The sequence below is a fragment of the Coregonus clupeaformis genome, chromosome 2 (assembly GCF_020615455.1).
Source record: "Coregonus clupeaformis isolate EN_2021a chromosome 2, ASM2061545v1, whole genome shotgun sequence".
Classification (NCBI taxonomy): Eukaryota; Metazoa; Chordata; class Actinopteri; order Salmoniformes; family Salmonidae; genus Coregonus; species Coregonus clupeaformis.
Genome location: NC_059193.1, coordinates 37368600 through 37386250, shown reverse-complemented (window position 1 = coordinate 37386250; position 17651 = coordinate 37368600). Strand labels below are relative to the sequence as shown.

Sequence of the window (17651 nt, the reverse complement as noted above, 5' to 3'; positions counted from 1 at the left end):
GAGAGAGAGAGAAAGAGCTGAGAGTGTTAGCGATGCTAATGATCAAGTTGTTTACTGTGGGCTTCTGACAGGCTGGCAGAGGCAGGGAGGGAAGGGTGTTTGTGTCTGTGTGACTGATGTGTGTGTGTGTATGTGGGCGCTGCCCAGTCTGACCCAGTCGTGGTGGGCTAATACTCCTCACTATTCTATTATGTGTGTGTGATGGGAAAAGCCCTTGATTTCCTAACCCAGTTGTGTAGGGTTGATTTATCCTGCGACAAATAAAGTCCTTCTGCACTGGATTGGCCTGTAATGATTTGTCATGTCACTGGAAGAGGAGAGAGAGGAGAGGAGAGAGAGAGAGGGAGGAAACCGACAGAAAGAGAGAGGGGAATAGAGAAAGAGGGAGAGAAAGGGAAAAAGAGAGAAAAGTAGACAGACAGCCATTTTCCACTTACATTGACTTGATTAGCACTCTCCTCGCTCCCTCTGTCATCTTGCAGGGAAATCTCCAGCTAGAATCAATTATAAAAATGAGAAGAGCCGACACTGTCTAACATGCCAGATTCTTATGCAAACAGACATGTGTACACACACACACACACACACACACACACACACACACACACACACACTGACCACAAATCTAGAGAGCAACACCCTCTAGATTGAATGACCTTCCTTCCAATGATTAATCTCTGTGTGTATGCATAATTCCCATGGATCACTGCTAGGGGACACATTTCAGCGCCTAGTGGTAATCTAATCTAAGGTACACTACATGAACAAAAGTATGTGGACACCTCATTGAACATCTCATTCCAAAATCATGGGCATTAATATGGAGTTGGTCCCCCCTTTGCTGCTATAACATCCTCCACTCTTCTGGGAAGGCTTTCCACTAGGTGTTGGAATATTGCTGCGGGGACTTGCTTCCATTCAGCCACAAGAGCAATAGTGAGGTCGGGCACTGATGTTGGGCGATTAGGCCTGGCTTGCAGTCAGTGTTCCAATTCATCCCAAAGGTGTTCGATGGGGTTGATGTCAGGGCTCTGTGCAGGCCAGTCAAGTTCTTCCACACCGATCTCGACAAACCCTTTCTGTATGGACCTCGCTTTGTGCACGGGGGCATTGTCATGCTGAAACAGGAAAGGGCCTTCCCCAAACTGTTACCACACAGTTGGAAGCACAAAATCGTCTAGAATGTAATTGCATGCTGTAGCGTTAATAATTCCCTTCACTGGAACTAAGGGGCCTAGCCCGAACTATGAAAAACAGCCCCAGACCATTATTCCTCCTCCACCAAACTTTACAGTTGGCACTATACATTTGGGCAGGTAGCATTCTCCTGGCATCCGCCAAACCCAGATTTGTCCGTCGGACTGCCAGATGGTGAAACGTGATTCACCACTCCAGAGAACTAGTTTCCACTGCTCCAGAGTCCAATGGCGGTGAGCTTTGCACCACTCCAGCTGACACTTGGCATTGCGCGTGGTGATCTTAGGCTTGTGTGTGGCTGCTCGGCCAAGGAAACCTATTTCATGAAGCTAACAGTTAACAGTTCTTGTGCTGATGTTGCTTCCAGAGGCAGTTTGGAACTTGGTACTGAGTGTTGCAACCGAGGACAGACAATTTGTACACGCTACACGCTTCAGCACTCGGCGGTTCCATTCTGTGAGCTTGTGTGGCCTACCACTTAGCGGCTGAGCCGTTGTTGCTCCTAGATGTTTCTATTTCACAATAACAGCACTTACAGTTGACCGGACCAGCTCTAGCGGGGCAGAAATTTGACGAACCGACTTGTTGGAAAGGTGTCATCCCATGACCGTGCCATGTTGAAAGTCACTGAGCTAATTAGTAAGGCCATTCTACTGCCAATGTTTGTCTATGGAGATTGCATGGCTGTGTGCTTGATTTTATACACCTGTCAGCTACGGGTGTGGCTGAAATAGCTGAATCCACTAATTTGAAGGAGTGTCCACATACTTCTGTGTATATATAGCGTATCACCATTAAACCAGATATTGACAACTCTGTTTTTATCTAGAAACACTGGACAGTTACTTTAACAAATGTAGCATGCAGTCTGACCGATGCATGTTACATTTGGATCGGTTTGGGGTTCGCAGACCGATGCACTTGTATCTTTAACATTTGAATCGGGGACCGAAGCGTATCGGTGAATGGTTACATCCCTACAATCTAGATATATGGCTAGTATGAAGATGTTTTAGTCTGTGTGTTGGCACAGTGCCATAAACAGCAGTGTTGACTCTGATTTGAATAAATAACTATCACCCAGCCACAAGGTCTAGAATGACTAATTCACCAAACTCAATGAGTACGGTTACATGCACACAAAACGATTATTGTGGACAGTCAGATTAATATAATAGTTTGTTTAAAACGTTTACACGCTTTAATAATACCCTGGTAACCTGCCTAAATGACCTGCCTAAATGACTACCGCCATAAACAGCAGTGTTGACACATGGTAAAAGTAATATGCAGTTTCAGTTTACAGAGGCTGATTTAGTGTAAAGAAGTTAGTCAGCTAGGAGTAGTTGGAGGTGTTGTGCTGTGCTTTAAAAAGTAGTGGTGATACATGGCTAATGTTAAAGTAACTGTCCAATGTTTCCATATTTCTATGAAATATGACCTATACTTACTTACAATCTGAGTTAAATGGTTTCCCTTCCAAAAAATGGCAATTAAGTATGTTAAAAAGCAGCTTTTCTGTGTTGGAATGGTGTGGGCGTATACCGGACATTACAAATATGCATGCGAGTAGACCGCTGATTGGCCAGCTCATCCTCCTCTAGACCGCTGATTGGCCAGCTCATTCTCCTCAGGAGTATGACATCATACTCTATAAGGAAATAGCAAGCTTTTTTGAAACAGTCTGTTTGAGATACAAATTTGAGGTGGGGTTTTAAGTGTTTTTCTTTTCTCCAATTTTCTCCACAAATACGAGTACAGGAAGAGTCAACAACATTATTTGGATATGAGTTAACAGAATATTAACTTTTAAAAGTTAGATTTTCACTGGACAGTTACTTTAAGATGATAAAGTGGTGGTGAATCTAGTGGTTAGCTTGAAGAGGCCAGTTTGATGTAAAGAGGATTGACCCGTCTCTCTCTATATATGGCATACTTAAGCAATAAGACCCGAGGGGATGTGGTATATTGGCCAATATACCACGTCTAAGGGCTGTTCTTAGGCAAGAACCGAAGCAGAGTGCCTGGATACAGCCATTAGCTGTGGTATATTGGCCATATATACAGTGGGGGAAAAAAGTATTTAGTCAGCCACCAATTGTGCATGTTCTCCCACTTAAAAAGATGAGAGAGGCCTGTAATTTTCATCATAGGTACACGTCAACTATGACAGACAAAATGAGATTTTTTTTCTCCAGAAAATCACATTGTAGGATTTTTAATGAATTTATATGCAAATTATGGTGGAAAATAAGTATTTGGTCAATAACAAAAGTTTCTCAACGTTTCTCTACGTTTTCTGTAAGTCTTTCCAAGGTTTTCACACACTGTTGCTGGTATTTTGGCCCATTCCTCCATGCAGATCTCCTCTAGAGCAGTGATGTTTTGGGGCTGTCGCTGGGCAACACGGACTTTCAACTCCCTCCAAAGATTTTATATGGGGTTGAGATCTGGAGACTGGCTAGGCCACTCCAGGACCTTGAAATGCTTCTTACGAAGCCACTCCTTCGTTGCCCAGGCGGTGTGTTTGGGATCATTGTCATGCTGAAAGACCCAGCCACGTTTCATCTTCAATGCCCTTGCTGATGGAAGGAGGTTTTCACTCAAAATCTCACGATACATGGCCCCATTCATTCTTTCCTTTACACGGATCAGTCGTCCTGGTCCCTTTGCAGAAAAAACAGCCCCAAAGCATGATGTTTCCACCCCCATGCTTCACAGTAGGTATGGTGTTCTTTGGATGCAACTCAGCATTCTTTGTCCTCCAAACACGACGAGTTGAGTTTTTACCAAAAAGTTCTATTTTGGTTTCATCTGACCATATGACATTCTCCCAATCCTCTTCTGGATCATCAAAATGCACTCTAGCAAACTTCAGACGGGCCTGGACATGTACTGGCTTAAGCAGGGGGACACGTCTGGCACTGCAGGATTTGAGTCCCTGGCGGCGTAGTGTGTTACTGATGGTAGGCTTTGTTACTTTGGTTCCAGCTCTCTGCAGGTCATTCACTAGGTCCCCCTGTGTGGTTCTGGGATTTTTGCTCACCGTTCTTGTGATCATTTTGACCCCACAGGGTGAGATCTTGCGTGGAGCCCCAGATCGAGGGAGATTATCAGTGGTCTTGTATGTCTTCCATTTCCTAATAATTGCTCCCACAGTTGATTTCTTCAAACCAAGCTGCTTACCTATTGCAGATTCAGTCTTCCCAGCCTGGTGCAGGTCTACAATTTTGTTTTTGGTGTCCTTTGACAGCTCTTTGGTCTTGGCCATAGTGGAGTTTGGAGTGTGACTGTTTGAGGTTGTGGACAGGTGTCTTTTATACTGATAACAAGTTCAAACAGGTGCCATTAATACAGGTAACGAGTGGAGGACAGAGGAGCCTCTTAAAGAAGAAGTTACAGGTCAGTGAGAGCCAGAAATCTTGCTTGTTGGTAGGTGACCAAATACTTATTTTCCACCATAATTTGCAAATAAATTCATTAAAAATCCTACAATGTGATTTTCTGGATTTTTTTTCTCAATTTGTCTGTCATAGTTGACGTGTACCTATGATGTAAATTACAGGCCTCTCTCATCTTTTTAAGTGGGAGAACTTGCACAATTGGTGGCTGACTAAATCCTTTTTCCCCCCACTGTACCAGGGCAGGGTTTACAGACAATCACGGACTAAAATAGGAAAACCAGCCACGTCGCGGACACCGACTTCTTGCTGCCAGACAAGCTAAACAAGTTCTTTGCCCGCTTTGAGGATAACACAGTGCCACCGACGCGGCCAGCTACCAAGGACTGTGGGCTCTCCTTCTCCTTGGCCGAAGTAAGTAAGACATTTAAACATGTTAACCCTCACAAGGCTGCAGGCCCAGACGGCATTCCTAGCCGCATCCTCAGACCAGCTGGCTGGTGTGTTTACGGACATATTCAATCTCTCCCTATCCCAGTCTTCTGTCTCCACATGCTTCAAGATGGCCACCATTGTTCCTGTACCCAAGAATGCAACGGTAACTGAACTAAATGACTATCGCCCCGTAGCACTCACTTCTGTCTCATGAAGGACTTTGAGAGACTAGTCAAGGATCATATCACCTCCACCTTACCTGTCACCCTAGACCCACTTCAATTTGCTTACCGCCCCAATAAATCCACAGACTATGCAATCGCCATCACACTGCACACTGCCCTATCCCATCTGGACAAGAGGAATACCTATGTAAGAATGCTGTTCAATGACTATAGCTCAACATTTAACACCATAGTACCCTCCAAGATCATTAAGCTTGAGGCCCTGGGTCTCAACCCTGCCCTGTGCAATTGGGTCCTGGACTTCCTGACGGGCCGCCCCCAGGTGATGAAGGTAGGAAACAACATCTCCACTTCGCTGATCCTCAACACTGGGGCCCCACAAGGGTGTGTGCTCAGCCCCCTCCTGTACTCCCTGTTCACCCATGACTGCGTAGCCATGCACGCCTCCAGCTCAATCATCAAGTTTTCAGACGACACAACAGTAGTATGGTTGATTACCAACAATGATGCAACAGCCTACAGGGAGGAGGTGAGGATCTGGGAGTGTGGTGCCAGGCAAATAACCTCTCACTCAACATCAACAAAACAAAGGAGATGATCGTGTACTTCAGGAAACAGCAGAGGGAGTACCCCCCTATCCACATCGACAGGACAGCAGTGGAGAAGGTGGAAAGTTTTAAGTTCCTTGGCGTACATATCACTGACAAAGTGAAATGGTCCACCCACACAGACAGTGTGGTGAAGAAGGCGCAACAGTGTCTCTTCAACCTCAGGAGGCTGAAGAAACTTGGCCTGTCACCTAAAACCCTCACAAACTTTTACAGATGCACAATTGAGAGCATCCTTTCGGGCTGTATCACCGCCTGGTACAGCAACTGCACCGCCCACAACCGCAGGGCTCTCCAGAGGGTGGAGCGGTCTGCACAACGCATCACCGGGGGCAAACTAACTGCCCTCAAGGACACCTACAGCACCCGATGTCACAGGAAGGCCAAAAATATAATCAAAGACAACAACCACCCGAGCCACTGCCTGTTCACCCCGCTATCATCCAGAAGGCGAGGTCAGTACAGATGCATCAAAGCTGGGACCGAGAGACTGAAAAACAGCTTCTATCTCAAGGCCATCAGACTGTTAAACAGCCATCACTAGCACAGAGGCTGCTGTCTACATACAGACTTTAAAATCACTGCCCACTTTAATAAATGGAACACTAGTCACTTTAATAATGCCACATTAATAATGTTTACATATCTTGCATTACCCATCTTATATGTATATACTGTATTATACAGTGAGGGAAAAAAGTATTTGATCCCCTGCTGATTTTGTACGTTTGCCCACTGACAATGAAATGATCAGTCTATAATTTTAATGGTAGGTTTATTTGAACAGTGAGAGACATAATAACAACAACAAAATCCAGAAAAACGCACGTCAAAAATGTTATAAATTGATTTGCATTTTAATGAGGAAAATAAGTATTTGACCCCCTCTCAATCAGAAAGATTTCTGGCTCCCAGGTGTCTTTTATACAGGTAACGAGCTGAGATTAGAAGCACACTCTTAAAGTGCTCCTAATCTCACCTTGTTACCTGTATAAAAGACACCTGTCCACAGAAGAAATCAATCAATCAGATTCCAAACTCTCCACCATGGCCAAGACCAAAGAGCTCTCCAAGGATGTCAGGGACAAGATTGTAGACCTACACAAGGCTGGAATGGGCTACAAGACCATTGCCAAGCAGCTTGGTGAGAAGGTGACAACAGTTGGTGCAATTATTCGCAAATGGAAGAAACACAAAAGAACTGTCAATCTCCCTCGGCCTGGGGCTCCATGCAAGATCTCACCTTGTGGAGTTGCAATGATCATGAGAACGGTAAGGAATCAGCCCAGAAGTACACGGAAGGATCTTGTCAATGATCTCAAGGCAGCTGGGACCATAGTCACCAAGAAAACAATTGGTAACACACTACGCCGTGAAGGACTGAAATCCTGCAGCGCCCGCAAGGTCCCCCTGCTCAAGAAAGCACATATACAGGCCTGTCTGAAGTTTGCCAATGAACATCTGAATGATTCAGAGGAAAAATTGGGTGAAAGTGTTGTCAGATGAGACCAAAGTCAAGCTCTTTGCCATCAACTCAACTCGCCGTGTTTGGAGGAGGAGGAATGCTGCCTATGACCCCAAGAACACCATCCCCACCGTCAAACATGGAGGTGGAAACATTATGCTTTGGGGGTGTTTTTCTGCTAAGGGGACAGGACAACTTCATCCCATTAAAGGGACGATGGACGGGGCCATGTACCGTCAAATCTTGGGTGAGAACCTCCTTCCCTCAGCCAGGGCATTGAAAATGGGTTGTGGATGGGTATTCCAGCATGACAATGACCCAAAACACACGGCCAAGGCAACAAAGGAGTGGCTCAAGAAGAAGCACATTAAGGTCCTGGAGTGGCCTAGCCAGTCTCCAGACCTTAATCCCATAGAAAATCTGTGGAGGGAGCTGAAGGTTCGAGTTGCCAAACGTCAGCCTCAAAACCTTAATGACTCGAAGAAGATCTGCAAAGAGGAGTGGGACAAAATCCCTCCTGAGATGTGTGCAAACCTGGTGGCCAACTACAAGAAACGTCTGACCTCGGTGATTGCCAACAAGGGTTTTGCCACCAAGTACTAAGTCATGTTTTGCAGAGGGGTCAAATACTTATTTCCCTCATTAAAATGCAAATCAACATTTTTGACATGCATTTTTCTGGATTTTGTTGTTGTTATTCTGTCTCTCACTGTTCAAATAAACCTACCATAAAAATTATAGACTGATCATGTCTTTGTCAGTGGGCAAACGTACAAAATCAGCAGGGGATCAAATACTTTTTTCCCTCACTGTATACTATCTTAATAATGTTTACATATCTTGCATTACCCATCTCAAATGTATATACTGTATTCTATACTATCTATTACATCTTAGCCTATGCCGCTCTGACAATGGCATTACTCATCCATATATTTATATATTCTTATTGCGTTCCTTTACTTAGCTTTTGTGTGAATTAGGTATTTGTTGTGGAATTGTTAGATATTACTTGCTAGATATTGCTGCACTGTCGGAACTAGAAGCACAAGCATTTTGCTACACTCGCAATAACATCTGCTAACCATGTGTATGTGACCAATACATTTTATTTTATTTGATATACCACAAACCCCAGAGGTGCCTTATTGCTATTATAAACTGGTTACCAACATAAATAGAACAGTATTTTTGTGTCATACCCGTGGTATGTTGTCTGATATACAGTACACACGACTGAAATTCTGTTTTAGCCAATCAGCATCCAGGACCCAAACTACACTGTTTATAACACTAAATGACCTGTCCCCCTTCTTTCTATGGCATTCTAAATGACCCGTCTCTCTCTCTCTATACGGCATTCTATTTGACCCTCTCTCTATGGGATTCAAAATTAACTATTTGAAATCAATGTCTAGTGGGGACATTATTTTTTATTTTTTAGGGGGCAGATCAGCTGACACTAGGATATTGAAGAAATGCAATACCATTTGGAATGAAACTAAATAAACTGTAATTCAAGTCTACCACAGCTTGGGTTCCAGTAGCTGACTAATTATTTCTGAAATATTTCTCATGCATTGAAACTAATTTTGAACTAATTTCATTATAATTACAGCACAAATCCGATATTGTAATTCCATTTCAAACCCCAGGAGTCTTTCAGACAAGTGTAGCGGTTTCAGGGGTTATGTTGTGGATGGACGTTATGTGCCTGCAAGGTTTCTTTTTTTTTTTGGGCTGCCAGGACCACGGACAGCAATGCAAAGTATTCCCCCAGAGGCAGGTCAACGGACAGCTCCGGGGAAACTTCTAGACTGCAGCAGAGCAGCCACACCTGTCTCCAGTTATAATCAGAGCCAAACTGCAGACAGGTGAAACCAATCAGTCTCTCTACTTTAACCGCGCCCTGGGTTTCTTTAGTTGTCTTTGTTTTGACCCCGGCAGGTGAATGGGTAGGAGGCTATGGGAGAAGCAGAGCGTACGGAAGGAAAAGGAGGCTTTAAAGGACGAAAGGAAAGGAAAGTTGTCTTACAAGAAGGATTGAACTCCCCCAAAGACAAAGCTTGGAGAACCTTCCATGGGTAGCAAATAATTTACTTTGTTTGTTTTGGGAATGATTTGTCAAGAACGCTGCCAAAGCCTGATCATAATAAACAGGTTTAACCCTTTACTTGGACTTGTGTTGTGTGTGTAAGCCCTTGAAAAAGAAAAGGAAAGCCGCACACTCTAGGAGCTCAGATGCAATAATTAAATATCCTAATAACCAACGTTTCGACAGACAAGCTGTCTTCATCAGGGTATGAGTGTGTGTAAACCCTGCCTTGCTAAGAACCCGGCCCCGAAACCGCTACACAAGCCAAGCTGTAAAGTGTTAATGTGTTTTGTGTGTGTGTTACTGACCTGTGGTGTGCGTGTTGTCAGTGTATTCAGGCTCTGCAGTCCTTCCTTGAGGCTCTTTACTTGGTTCTCCAGCTGCTGTTTGCCCTCCACAGTCTTCTCCAACTCTGCCTCCCGCTGTTTCATTTCTTCACACATCTTCAACAGTTGCTGCAAACAGAGAGGAGATACAGTTAACCACAGATTTTTACATTTACATTAAAATTTTAGTCATTTAGCAGACGCTCTTATCCAGAGCGACTTACAGTTAGTGAATACATATATATATTTTTTTTATACTGGCCCCCCATGGGAATCGAACCCACAACCCTGGCGTTGCAAACGCCATGCTCTATCAACTGAGCTACATCCCTGCCGGCCATTCCCTCCCCTACCCTGGACGACGCTGGGCCAATTGTGCGCCGCCCATGAGTCTCCCGGTCGCGGCCGGCTGCGACAGAGCCTGGATGCTATTTAACCTTTAAGCTTCTGCTACAGAGGAGGCACAGATAGCCACAGACGCTAACTAACCCTTAAGCTTCTGATACAGAGGCGGCACAATTAGCCACATATGCTAATTAAACTTCTGCTACAGAGGAGGCAGTTAGCCACAGATGCTACTAACCCTTAAGCGTATGCTACAGAGGCAGCACAGCTAGCCACAGATGCTAACTAATCTTTAGAGAGAAGACACAAATGCTAACTAACCATTAAGACAGAGGAGGCACAGTTAGCCACAGATACCTGCTTATGACAGGCATATGCCGAATGCGAGTTATTAACCCTTTATGCATTAGCTACAGAGAGGAAACCAAGTTAACTTGGATAGCTTCTCTATCTAGTCTCTCTGGTCCTTTCTCCTCATCCATTTCAGCTTATCCGTCTCAGTTGGGTTTAGGCTGAAATACGGAAGTATAACATGACTCACAAGTGGAAGAAATTCGCAGAATCTGGGCAGACTCAAATCACCTGCTGATAATATTTATGGTAATTTGCCAGAGCCTGCATGATAACGCAATTTAGCATGGAGCAATAAGAAGCATCCAATTGGTCTCTTCCTCCTAATTTTAATCCATTCATTTAATCTTTTCATGGAAATGTTCAAACTTGCGTGTTAGAAATGTAATTACCATCTGTCTATTCAAATGAGCAGGAGGACGACACATTATTTATGCTCAAAACCAACATTTAAAAAAATTATTTCTATTAACTAATGACCATTGACTACTTTGCCGACCCAGCAGGTGATGGGGGCAACTGATTTCCTGCCTCTGAGGGTTGTTTATCTTACCAACAGTATGATGGTTGTTTTCTCTGAGGGGGAGATTTTATTAGAATACCCATCCTGCTGGTTGGTATTGGTTTATGTAGAGCGTCAAGGACAGCAGAGTGATCAGATTCTAGAATGACTCTCTCCCTCTGGTCTTTCTATTGTTATTTCTCTATCTATCCAACCATCTTACCCTGAGTGCATCCCACTGCTGCTCTCATTTTCAGCTTGCATCTCTCCCTACCTCTCTCTCTCTCTCTCTCTCTCTCTCTCTCAATTCAATTTCAATTTAAGGGCTTTATTGGCATGGGAAACGTGTGTTAACATTGCCAAAGCAAGTGAAGTAGATAGTAAACAAAAGTGAAATAAACAATAAATATTAACAGTAAACATTACACTCAGAAGTTTCAAAAGAATAAAGACATTTCAAATGTCATATTACGTATATATACAGTGTTGTAACAATGTGCAAATAGTTAAAGTACAAATGGGAAAATAAATAAACATAAATATGGGTTGTATTTACAATGGTGTTTGTTCTTCACTGGTTGCCCTTTTCTTGTGGCAACAGGTCACAAATATTGCAGCTGTGATGGCACACTGTGGTTTTTCACCCAGTAGATAAGGGAGTTGATCAAAATTGTTTGTTTTTTCTCGAATTCTTTGTGGATCGCTGTAATCTGAGGGAAATATGTGTCTCTAATATGGTCATACATTTGGCATGAGGTTAGGAAGTGCAGCTCAGTTTCCACCTCATTTTGTGGGCAGTGTGCACATAGCCTGTCTTCTCTTGAGAGCCAGGTCTGCCTACGGCGGCCTTTCTCAATAGCAAGGCTATGCTCACTGAGTCTGTACATAGTCAAAGCTTTCCTTAAGTTTGGGTCAGTCACAGTGGTCAGGTATTCTGCCACTGTGTACTCTCTGTTTAGGGCCAAATAGAATTCTAGTTTGCTCTGTTTTTTTGTTTGTTCTTTCCAATGTGTCAAGTAATTCTCTTTTTGTTTTCTCATGATTTGGTTGGGTCTAATTGTGTTGTTGTTGTTGTTGTTGTTGTTGTTGTTGTCCTGGGGCTGTGTGGGGTCTGTTTGTGTTTGTGAACAGAGCCCCAGGACAAGCTTACTTAGGGGACTCTTCTCCAAGTTCATCTCTCTGTAGGTGATGGCTTTGTTATGGAAGGTTTGGGAATCGCTTCCTTTTAAGTGGTTATAGAATTTAACGGCTCTTTTCTGTATTTTGATAATTAGCGGGTATTGGCCTAATTCTGCTCTGCATGCATTATTTGGTGTTTTACGTTGTACACGGAGGATTTTTTGCAGAATTCTGCATGCAGAGTCTCAATTTGGTGTTTGTCCCATTTTGTGAATTATTGGTCTCTCTCTCTCTCTCTCTCTCTCTCATCTCTTTATCAGTGTTGTGTGTATGTGTGCACGCGCCTGTGTGTGTGTGATTGAGAGGGCAGTTCTCTATCCACCTCCATTAAAAGTGACTTTTCATCAAAACCACTTGTCGCCTCAGAAAGCAAAACCAATGGATTATGAGTCTCACCAGCTAGAATCTGCAGGGGTTTAATATCTGTATAAATATTCCAGTGGAATTGCTTAAAATACATCCAAAGTAGGACCTGCTGCAAGAAGTTAAGCTATAGTGTGTGTGTGTGTGTGTGTGGTAGAAGTATACCTTCTGCATGCCCTGTAGTGCCTGTTGTAGAAAGGTTAGTTGTTGCTGCCTGCTGGCGTCCTCTTCACTGTGTTCTTGGTTCTTGCCCTGCTCCTGCTTCAGCAACTCCACCTCGTTCCTGTAGGCGTCAAGCTGACAGCGCAGAGAGTCATTCTCCTCCTTTAGAGCCTCCACCTGGGCCACAGGGCCTACACACACACACACACACACACACACGAGAGACATAGAACATCACAACTACAGTATCATAACATTGTACTGTATAGAGAGCCTTCAAATGTCTATTGATGATCTGAGAACATACTGTAGCTCTACTGGAGAAGCTTTGAAATCCTAACCTGTCCTATTGAACAGTCAGGAGAGACAGTGATGAGAACTACTCAGCCCCTGTTCGTTTGGGCTTTGATAAGAGAGTCTTTGTTCTCCAATGCTGTCTGAGGGGACGTGTGTGATGTAATGAGAGGGTGTGTTTGCGTGGCTGAGCTGGGGAGATAAGAACTGGGGGTGATTGTGTGAGAGAGGCCTAGCATAGTGTGTGTGTGTGTGTGTTAGAATGAGCATAGCGACTCATGCTGGCTTCTTTGAATCAGGCATAGGGTCTGTTAGAACAAAGAGATACAGACTTCTAAGACACAGAGACCTCTGAGTCATCCACCTGCTCTGGTTAATGTGTGTGTGTGAGCCAGCAGCAGGGAGGTTTTGGGTGAGGTGTGTATTAATCAGGGAGCCTCATGAAGTTGCTGTCCAGGGTAGCCGACCGATTCCCCCTCCACAACGTGACAGGCTTTAGCATCGACTCCAGAAGCTCAGCACAGGGCTGCTGAGAGGAGAGAAGCACCAACCCATTCCCACTCTGTACTGCATGAATGTAGAAGCACCAACCCATTCACACTCGGCACTGTGTTTAATATAGGACACTTAGCCATTAGCATCGATTAGCTTTTAAAGAAACAGACTGGGTGGGCTCCCCCTGTGCTCCTGGGTTACAGGGATCCCTAGCAGGTGTGAGCTAATACTGTAAATATGAAGGGGTTTCACAATACATGTCCCCCCACCACATCCTGTGCCCTTCTCCACAGCGTTACCTTCCAACATTGTGACAGCCTCCTGACAACGATTGTTATCAGTGTTTTCTAATAAGCAAGGTCGCACATGAAAAGAGGTGGGAATCCGAACTTGGTAGGCTGATGATAACGTTTGCATATATCTGTATAGTAATGAGGGAGGTTGTCATATTGGCAACTGGCAAAGATCACAACGATTAACAAGCAGAAACTAACTTTGGGGGGGTAGAAGGATTACTTTATCCTAAAAGACATGAAGGGGTGGGGTGGGCAACCAGAGGGTTGCTGGCATCAATATCTCCGTTACCAACTTCCCTTGAGCAAGGAACTTAACCCCCTAAACTGCTCATTGGGCGCTGGGCAGCTGCCCTTTGCTCCTGCCTCTCCAACCTAATGTGTGTGTGTGTGTGTGTGTGTGTGTGTGTGTGTGTGTGTGTGTGTACACTGAGTGTACAAAACATTAGGAACACCTACTTAATATTGAGTTGCACCCCCTTTTTCCCTCAGAACAGCCTCAATTCGTTGGGGCATGGACTATACTAGGTGTCGAAAGAGTTTCACAGGGATGCTGGCCCATGTTGACACCAATGCTTCCCAGGTTGGCTGGATGTCCTTTGGGTGGTGGACCATTCTTGATACACATTCTGGCACCTACTACCATACCCCATTCAAAAGCACCTACATCTTTTGTCTTACCCATTCACCGTCTGAATGGCACACATACACAATCCATGTCTCAACGCTTACAAATCCTTCTTCAACCAGTGTCCTCCCCCTCATCCAAACTGATTGAAGTGGATTTAACAGGTGACATCAATAAGGGATCATAGCCTTCAACCTGGATTCACCTGGTCAGTCTATATCATGGAAAGAGCAGGTCTTCCTAATGTGTATAGCGGGGGGGATGAATAAAAACAGAAGACAAATGTCCATCTCGCGTGGACTAATAAAGTATCTCTTTACTTATATCAGTGGCTCTCTGTTGGTTCAGCAGACATAAACAGGCTACTCTGTGTAAAGACAGTCCTAATGGCACTTCAGTGGTGCCCAGAACAACCCTAAATGAGCTGAAGGTGCAGCTGGCACACACACACACACACACGCGCACACACACACACACTTAGTTCCAGCTGTGACTATGAGCATCCCCATTTAGAGAGGCAGGCCAGGGAGTAATATCCACCATAAACATACCAGTCCATTCATAGTGTCAGCTGCTTGCTATTGGACTGGTAGTGTTTTGCTTTCATTAATGTGCAATTAAGAGGTGCCGGAGTAGAATTCCTATCATTTCAAAAAAAGGACAAATGTAATTTCACAGACACTCCTTCCTCGACACAGTGTACAAAACATTAGGAACAAAACATTAGACTGACCAGGTGAATCCAGGTAAAAGCTATGATCCCTTATTGATGTCACTTGTTAAATCCACTTCAATCAGTGTAGATGAAGGGGAGGAGACAGGTTAAAGAAGGATTTTTAAGCCTTGAAACATGGATTGTGTATGTGTGCCATTCAGAGGGTAAATGGGCAAGACAAACTATTTATAGTGCCTTCAGAAAGTATACGCACCCCTTGACTTTTTCCACAATTTGTTGTGTTACAGCCTGAATTTGAAATACATTAAATTGAGATTTTTTGTCACTGGCCTACTACACACAATACCCCATAATGTCAAAGTGGAATTATGTTTTTCGATTAAAAATGAAAAGCTGAAATGTCTTGAGTATTTAACCCCTTTGTTATGGCAAGCCTAAATAAGTTCAGGAGTAAACATTTGCTTAACAGGTCACATAATAAGTTGTCTGGACTCACTGTGTGCAATAAATAATGTTTAACATGATTTTTGAATGACTACCTCATCTCTGTACCCCACACATACAATTATTTGTAAGGTCCCTTAGTCGAGCAGTGAATTTCAAACACAGATTCAACCAAAAAGACCAAGGACGTTTTCCAATGCCTTGCAAAGAAGGGCACCTATTGGTAGATGGGTAAAAATAAAAAAATAACACTTTGGATGTTGTATGAATACACCCAGTCACCACAAAGATACAGGCGTCCTTCCTAACTCAGTTGCCGGAGAGGAAAGAAACCGCCCAGGGATTTCACCATTAAGCCAATGTTGACTTTAAAACAGTTACAGAGTTTAATGGCTGTAATAGGAGAAAACTGAGGATGGATAAACAACATTGTAGTTACTCCACAATACTAACCTAATTAACAGAGTGAAAATAAGGAAGGCTGTACAGAATTATTAAAAAAAATCAAAACATGCATCCTGTTTGCAACAAGGCACTAAAGTAATACTGCAAAAAATGTGGCAAAGCAATTCACTTTTTGTCCTGAATACAAAGTTTTATGTTAGGGGCAAATCCAATGGAATACATTACTGAGCACCACTCTCCATATTTTCAAGCATAGTGGTGGCTGCATCATGTTATGGGTATGCTTGTAATCGTTAAGGACTGGGGAGTTTTTCTGGATAAAAAAGAAACAGAATGGAGCTAAGCACAGGCAAAATCCTAGAGGAAAAACCTGGTTCAGTCTGCTTTCCACCAGACACTGGGAGATTAATTCACCTTTCAGCAGGACAATAACCCAAAACACAAGGCCAAATCTAGACTGGAGTTACCAAGCAAAAAGTGACTATTCCTGAGTGGCCGAGTTACAGTTTTGACTTAAATCTACTTGAAAATCTATGGCAAGACCTGAAAATAGTTGTCTAGCAATGATGAACAACCAATTTGACAGAGCTTGAAGAATTCCGAAAATAATAATGGGCAAATGTTGTACAATCAAGGTGTGGAAAGCTCTTAAGACTTACCCAGAAAGACTCTATAGCTATAATCGCTGACGAAGTTGCTTCTACAAACTATTGCCTCAGGGGTGTGAATACATATGTAATGAGAGATTTCTGTATTTCATTTTCAATAAATTAGCAAAAACTTTTAAAAACATGTTTTCACTTTGTCATTATTGGGTATTGTGTGTAGACGGTTGAGAAAAAAATATTGAATTCAGGCTGTAACAACAAAATGTGGAATAAGTCAAGGGGTATGAACACTTTTTGAACGGGGTATGGTAGTAGGTGTCAGGCACATCGGTTTGAGTGTGTCAAGAACTGCAACGCTCCTGAGTCTTTCATGCTCAACAGTTTCCCGTGTGTATCAAGAATGGTCCACCACCCAAAGAACACCCAGCCAACTTGGGGAGCATTGGAGTCAACATGGGCCAGCATCCCTGTGGAAAGCTTTCGACACCTTGTAGAGTCAATGCCTCAATGTATTTAGGCTGTTCTGAGGTTAAAAGGGGGTGCAACTCAATATTAGGAAGGTGTTCCTAATGTTTTGTACACTCCGTGTATATCAGGGCTGTCAATCTAATTTGGCGGCGGGGGCCGCATTCGGTCTTCAACGAGGTCTGCACTGAAAATTGGTCATATTTCCTCACCGTCAAAATCCACAATTAATATTCCTCTATCCATCGTTCTTGGTATTGTCTATGCTCCCTGACTGTCTAGCTTTAATTTCGGTGTTTATTAGCTCAGTGTATCCTCTGGAAAAATGTGTAGCAGTGGGGGGAAAAGGTCGCAGAGATGGGGGTGGTTTAACTGTTTCTTTGTTAACCGCTCAACACAGAATAGCCGCATGTGCGCACTCCCTCAAATCGTTTGGAGAAAATGTCCTTTCTGTTTTATTCAGCTTTGTTCAATTGTATTCTTCATACTATAAAATAATGCCATGGAATTCTAAGCAAATCTTGTCTGCTAAATGAACTAGTGTAGCCCACAGCCATTTGGCATAGCCAGATCAGGACCTAACATAAAGACAACTCAGAGTATGCTATTCTGTTCTTCTGAAATAGACTACATTTTCTTCATATCATGCTTCTTTAGACCTGTCTAAAATAAATAATGGATTTATTGTGAAGATGTAGGCTATATTACATGGATTTATTACACTTTTTT

At 43.4% G+C, this 17651-nt stretch overlaps 1 protein-coding gene across 2 annotated transcripts in view; it reads right to left on the bottom strand.

Moving 5' to 3' along the window:
• Window positions 1-17651, bottom strand: part of LOC121534889 (ecto-NOX disulfide-thiol exchanger 2) — a 271267-nt gene that overhangs the window by 22851 nt on the left and 230765 nt on the right. For both annotated transcript variants that reach the window (XM_041841513.2, XM_041841505.2), the window contains exons 10-12: window positions 12618-12805; window positions 9695-9841; window positions 438-494 (exon numbers count right to left, since the gene is read on the bottom strand). In XM_041841513.2, coding sequence (XP_041697447.2) covers window positions 438-494; window positions 9695-9841; window positions 12618-12805 — 392 coding nt within the window. The remainder of the gene's footprint in view (window positions 1-437; window positions 495-9694; window positions 9842-12617; window positions 12806-17651) is intronic.